We start from the raw sequence: 6,676 nt of genomic DNA, 5'->3' as shown, positions 1-6,676 counted from the left end.
AATTTTTTTTTTTTTTTTTTTTTTTTTTTTTTTTTTGTTTAACTCTTACTTGATATCAAGGGCACTTTTATTTTTGTTAGTTATACTAAAAGTACTGTAGAGAACTTGTATCTTGAGCTTGCATCTGACAGTATTTGTTAGTGTAGCCCTGTGTTTTTTGCATACATGGTTACTCGCACATTGAATCTCAGTCTTAGATCAGAGGCTGGCAACCTTTCACCTCTGGCAACCCAGCCTGAGCAGCAGGCTGCAAATCTCTGCCCACTGGAATGCCCAAGGGCATTGGGGATGGGCAGATTCTGCAGTGAGGGTCAACACGGGTGCAAGAGAGCGCAAGGGAGGGCTGTGGAGCAGATGAGTGGCATGACGCAGCTTTGTGCCACCAATCCCCCAAGCTGGATCAGACCTTCATGATCTGGCCCATCGATTATTAAGATGCTGACCCCTGTCATAGATCAATGGAAAAGAGCTATAGATTAGACAATGCCTTGGGTAGCCAGTCTTGGGGAGTGACATTATACCCTCTGTAACAGAAAGTTACTTTATGGCTTAAAGATGTTGCAGTCAGGAAACCGGATATTTGGCATAACTTTGCCTAGTCTTCATTTGTTTTATTCCCAGATAACCGTCTAGATCCACACGGACAGTTTTTTGGGTTTGGGTTTTTTGGGTTTTTTTTGTTTGTTTGTTTTTTACATCCTAAGTTGTTTTCACCTTAGTTGTCCCTGTAGGCAGTCTACTGATAATTGGTTCTTACCTTTTCACATAAATCAATATCTGTCCCATAACAGTTGTTTTTAAACTGCTTCTAATTATCTTCAGTTTTGTGATATAAGACTGCTCAAAACTTAGTGGTATGCTGTAAGAATAATTTTACTAGGGCTGTACAGAGAAGATAATCCCTCTGTCTTCCTCTCATATAATGCCCGACATTTTATACAAATGTCTTTTTCCATAATACACTAGAAGCTTACATCTCATTTGATGCTTACTGTCACCTTGTGGGTGCTGATAGTAGTTCCAGCATCAATACTTACTTATTCATTTTTCTTTTATTATATGTATGTGGCACTTATTCTTTGAATATGTTGGCATGGTTTTTTTTTTTTCCAGGTTGAATCTCCTCTCTTCTTACCCAAGTTTCTTACCTACTTAGGTTATATTCCATGTCAAAATCTAAAGATTTTTATACTCGTCTCACTTGGGTTCACATCTACGTGTACTTGTTTTGCTTTTTGTCATAGTCAGATGCACGTTTCAAGTGAAATCCAGCTATGCTCCTTATGCAGAGACGTCTTTGTGTACTATTATTTGTGCATAGCTAGTTTGCATTCTGCCAAACTTGAGAGAGATCATCTGGATATTTTTTATAATTCTCTTCTCCCCCCAAGTTGATTTTCATCTGTTCTAAGCATACAAAATGTGCAAGTGTCTTTGAAGAGTCTTCCCATATTGAGAATTGAATCCCAATTTGTCCAGTCTTTTAGGTTTTAACTTAAAGTTCCTGAAGAAGCGATAGAAATCCATTCCTTTTATTTCACTCAAGAAAATACAACAAAGACATTTGTAGAGAACCACATTTTACCACTGCTTATGCTGTGGCTGTGTGGATTAGATTGAAGGAACAGATGGTATATGGATTTTTCTAGATTTAGAAGAAAAAAGCCAAGGTTAAATCAGGCTTAATGTAGGTAAAACCTATGAAGTTAGAGAAAAGGTGACAGCAAACTATACACTGTCCTTAAGCCAAGAGAACTGTAAGCCTAGGAGGAGCACCCAAACATTTGTAAAGCTTGAGTATTTGGTGGAAGAAATTGGAAACCATATACTCAAAATGACTAAATCAGTTGTTTCTTTTAAACACTTCATTTTTCTTTTTATTTTTCTTTTGCTTTTTTTTTTTTTGTGCTTCATTTTTTTAGATGCTTTTTCCCTTCTGCTGTAGTTCTTGCACACAGTAGAGCTCAATTCACATTTGTAACTCAGACTACTGATGCAGGATTAAGTGGGGTACATGATAGCGGCTTTTAATCTTTGACAGGGTGCCATAAAGAAGAGGGAGAACAGTTCTCTTTTGCCGTGGGGGCCAGGATGCAAAGCCGTGATTTTAAGATACAACTGAGTAGATTTTCATAAGACCACAGGAAAAATTTCCTTACTGTTAGCAGAGTAAAGCAGTGGAATAGACTGTCCAGGGAAGTCATAGAATTTCCTTCTTTGGAAGTTCTCAAGAGGAGTCTGGATAAGCATTTGTCTGGGTGGGATCATCTAGGAATAGACTTCCTGCATTCGTACTGGGATTTGGAGGTCTCTTCCAATTCTATGACTAATTGAGAGACCACTGGCTTGCAGAAATAAGTAAAAGGAACTGGTGAATATGTGAGATGCAATCATCTGGCACGTGCTAGGATATTTGCATGCAGTGTACCTTAGTAGAAAGGGGCGCCTTTGTACATACTGGTTACTTTTGCATTACTTGTAGACAATCTTTCTTTTTATTGTAGGTGTGGAAGGGGCAGCTTTCCAGAGCAGACTTCCACATGATCGTATGACATCTCAAGAAGCTGCCTGTTTCCCAGACATAATCAGTGGCCCACAGCAGACTCAGAAGGTGTTTTTATATATCAGAAACCGCACAGTAAGTGTCAAGTTATTGGGAAAACTGATGAGAAGTATAAGAATTTCTTATCTAATAACTTCCTAAGAATGACTCCCACGTCTAGTAGTTACAATCTGATGGTGGTTTGATAAGTTGGTGGTCTTGTTCCATTTCAGAAACCCCATCGCACTGGTCATTAAACTAGTTTTTATCTAGCTCTGGGTTGAGGCAATATAGGGTAATCCTTAACTGGTGTTGCTCTTGAATTGTAGATGCCATGAATGCTCTAAAGTTTGATGCAGTTCTATTGCTAGATTTCTTAGGGGTTTTTTTAACTTCTAGAAAATTGTTATTTAGTGTAGAAACTTTATTCAATCTCAAGCTAAAATTGAGTTTCTTAATGAGGCTTGAAAAATACCATTGGATGCTGTTGCTTGAGAGCAATAAAACATTTTTTACTTTTTTGGGGAAAAAAATAAGTGCTTATACATTCCCAACTGAAGCACCTTTGCAACCTGGAAAGTCTGAAAAGCGAGTCATCCCAAGAATTGTTCCTTAGACCTCCTGAGTTCCAAAAATGTCCTCTTCCCCTTGTTGAGTCTGCTTCTCTATTACCCTACATTTTGGGTATTTTAGTCTTTCTCATTAGGTAAAGTGGGTGGGGAGGATTTTGCCCCTTTATATACCCATGTACAAGACTGCAGATGGTATAGAGCAACATGCTTAGAGCCCTGGGGCACAAGCTTTCCAACAGCCTGTAATTCTTTAGGCTTTTAAGTCTTGCACAAATGAGGGCACTAAGACAATGTGTGTTAAGTTTGATTTAATGGACTTTTCTAGCAGCACAGAGATTTTGTGGCAACACTGGGAATAGAACTCTATGGGTAGGGCCTGATTCGCCAGGGAGAAATGCCTTCCCAGTGCAGAAAATGTATGAGAGAGGTGAAGAATAGGCTCCCTCATACAATTGCTATATAAATGGGGCTAATAGCAAGACAAAACCTACAAGGTTGCTATGTAGTCTGCAGCACAATCCTTTTTGAAGGATCCTTTTGAGCATATAGTAATCAACTCCTCTTGTTGCAGTGGCAGGGGACTGAAAGTGCTGCCTTCTCTTCTGCTTGTTATAGGGTTAGAAGCATGTTAGTATTTTCGCTGTTGTGTAGCCGTATGTAAAGGCATGACATGGTAATTAGGGGGATTCTTGGGGTAAATGATTGCCTGTGAATGCAGGGGACTGGACTCAGTAACTCAGGAGGTCCATTCTGACCTTTGTTCCTGTATTGCAGCCAATCAGATAAGTAATACCTCTAACTTGTATGGGGAAACTACTTGGGAATAACACTTAAGTCGGAAATCCAAACACCAGAACTTAGGAAATGCTGAAAGTAACAGATTTTTTTTTTTTCCCATGCATGAACAAGCTTAGTTAAGATTGCATGGTATTCTGATATGTCCATTTAGTAACCTTAAAGTGTATGCTGGGGGCATCATTCTCTCTTTATTTGGGCTGGCATGTAAAAATAAATCAGTGAATACTACTGTCTAAGAAAAATGAAAAAGGATAGCTTAGAAATGTTTCAGTAAAGGGTGAGCTTTTTGATTTATAAATTGAAACTCAGTTGCAGTGTTTTATAAGGTCAAGGTGTACTTTCAGTCTGTGAATCTCTCCATGTAAACATATCACACATACTGGTTTTGTTTAAATACAGTTACAGCTTTGGTTGGACAACCCAAAGATTCAGCTGACATTTGAAGCAACTCTCCAACAATTAGAAGCACCTTATAACAGTAAGTCAACTCTTTCTTGATACAAGCTCAGGATTTTTGTTGTTTACTTTTTTCCCCTGCATTGCTGTTGCTTGTCAATCTTGCTGATTTGGTAGGGAGTTGGGTTTGCATACTCATGGCATGTGTGAGTGATTTGTTATTTTTTGTAAGGCTGAGCTTCATCCTTTGAGTAATGAGTTCTCTTATATATTTACTAGTTTCTAATATAAATCCTGTAAATTATTAAAAGGACATATTACTGTCATCTTACTGGTGTCAGAGGTCATTTTTATACATGCATGTGCTGCACCACTGAGCGTTTTGAAAAGCACCTGGTGCTGCAACGCATGCAGCTGTATAAGCGGTGAAATGCGTGTCAGCACACAGAAAATGGCAGTGGTCCGCTTTTAAACTAAAATACATCAAAGGTGTTTTAGTTCAAAAGTGGGCCGCTGCCATTTTCTTCGTGCTGACTTGCATCTCTCATTTGTACAACTGCAAGCGACAGCTTGGCGCGCATAAGCTCATATGCAGAGCAGACTCAAACTTAAATTGAGTCTGCTTAGACATGCCATATCATTGATGCGTTGCAGCGTGAAAAAGTACATGTATAAATGCCCAAAGCGTTTCCCATCCTGCCATTAATCTGCGTGGAACATGGTGACCATTTTCAGACTGGGACTGTTATACTCCAAATATTCCTTTCACAAAGCAGTCCCATATGAGTGTGCAAGTATGAATTGTTTGTACAAAGTAATTGCATACATAATTTAATGTTTTTTATTCTGTAGGTGACACCGTGCTAGTTCACAGAGTACACAGCTATCTGGAGCGGCATGGGCTGATCAACTTCGGCATCTACAAAAGGGTAAAGCCCCTTCCAAGTAAGCAGCTCATAAACTTATTGCAGATTAAATAATTATGCTTTCCTGGGATTTAAATCACATTTTGGGCTTTATTTTTTATATCTGGGTAACAAAGGCACTTTGTTTAATGGCTGGTTTGGTTCTCCAGTTTTCCTTTTTTGGGTAAATAAAATGTAGTTCCAGGAAAATTGCTTGAAAAATTTGAAGGTATTTTGTGTATTTGAATTCCTTTGTCACTCCTCATCACGAGTGCTTCCTGTGTATATTCAGTTAGCACAAGACAGGAAGATTTTACATGCTGAATTTTTTTCTTACTTTCTTTTTGTTGGCAGCTTTACATATCAAGTGTTTATACACACTTGCAATGTGCTTAACCCAAATGAAGTAACTAATAAATGACCATTTTGTTGTGCAAAAACAATACATTTTCCTTGCTTAATAAACAGATTGAGGTAAAACCATTTTTTTTTCAAATTTTGTACAGATGTTAGTTGTGATAAGTGAAAAAACCAACAAAAATTTCCTTTGAATGATTGTTCATGTGTACTTTCCACTGTGAGGTGTGCATGTGCTTCACACATTTTGAGATCAAAGCCTTTGCTTAGCAGTATTCATCTGGTGTGCTGGAGCCGTGCTTCGCCTTGTGCTTTGCATGCCTTCTGCTTTTCATTTCCCTTCGACCATTACCTGGCTCAAGATGGAGTGTTCCTGCTGTCCTTGGAGGTTGCAGTTTTTTGCCTCAAAGACAGATTCCTATCTGTTTAAGTATGGCTCTTTGACAGGTTTTCTTTAGAAGCATGCCAGCTATCATTTTTGCATTCATTCTTCAGAGCCAAAGAAAAGACAGTTTCCCTAAGACCAAATAGCCTTTCCCAACAAGCTTGTTGACCCGCTTGTCCCTAAGCCTGAAGCCTCCTTCCAGTATAAACTGCGGTCTAGCTTTCTGGTCTTCATCTTTGATCCTTCAGGAACTGTTTGGGTCCAGATTGCCAGAGACTAGTGGGTCCTAAATACGTCATCTGGGTATATTTTTCTGCCTAATCACAATCCCTGTTCTGTGTCCTCTTTGGTAACCTCTCTTCTAGACCACGATTTGAGGCAGTTTCCGTGAAAAGCAGCGTTCCCTGCAATTTTTGGCAGAATGTCCAGGAGAAAAAAAACATACTGAAAATTAAAATGCTAGCTCCCTAGTGGGAGCCAGCAGTGTTGACAACCACTGACACACACAGGGAGCCAAGATGATGATTGCCCCCTCCTCTCTCTGGTGCTGATTGACTGAGTGGGCTGCCTGTCATGTAGCCTTGCCCCTCTCTACCAATCAGCATCAAGGAGCAGAACCACAGGAATGGCAGCCCTCTCAGCCAATCAGCGGTGTGTGGTGGGGCTGCCATCCTTGGCCAGTCAGCGGCATGGGGGGGGGGGGTCTTGCTGCAAAAAAAAC

The 6,676-nt window shown here is 39.6% G+C and overlaps 1 protein-coding gene across 2 annotated transcripts in view; it reads left to right on the top strand.

Moving 5' to 3' along the window:
* Nucleotides 1-6,676, top strand: part of KDM1A (lysine demethylase 1A) — a 52,603-nt gene that overhangs the window by 19,303 nt on the left and 26,624 nt on the right. For both annotated transcript variants that reach the window (XM_019512195.1, XM_019512194.1), the window contains 3 exons: nt 2,505-2,638; nt 4,312-4,390; nt 5,161-5,253. In XM_019512195.1, coding sequence (XP_019367740.1) covers nt 2,505-2,638; nt 4,312-4,390; nt 5,161-5,253 — 306 coding nt within the window. The remainder of the gene's footprint in view (nt 1-2,504; nt 2,639-4,311; nt 4,391-5,160; nt 5,254-6,676) is intronic.

This window comes from Gavialis gangeticus, unplaced genomic scaffold (genome assembly GCF_001723915.1).
Source record: "Gavialis gangeticus isolate Ggan-Ray unplaced genomic scaffold, GavGan_comp1, whole genome shotgun sequence".
NCBI classification, from domain to species: domain Eukaryota; kingdom Metazoa; phylum Chordata; order Crocodylia; family Gavialidae; genus Gavialis; species Gavialis gangeticus.
The sequence above is the reverse complement of the archived record's forward strand: the minus strand, read 5'-3'. Positions and strand labels throughout refer to the sequence as shown.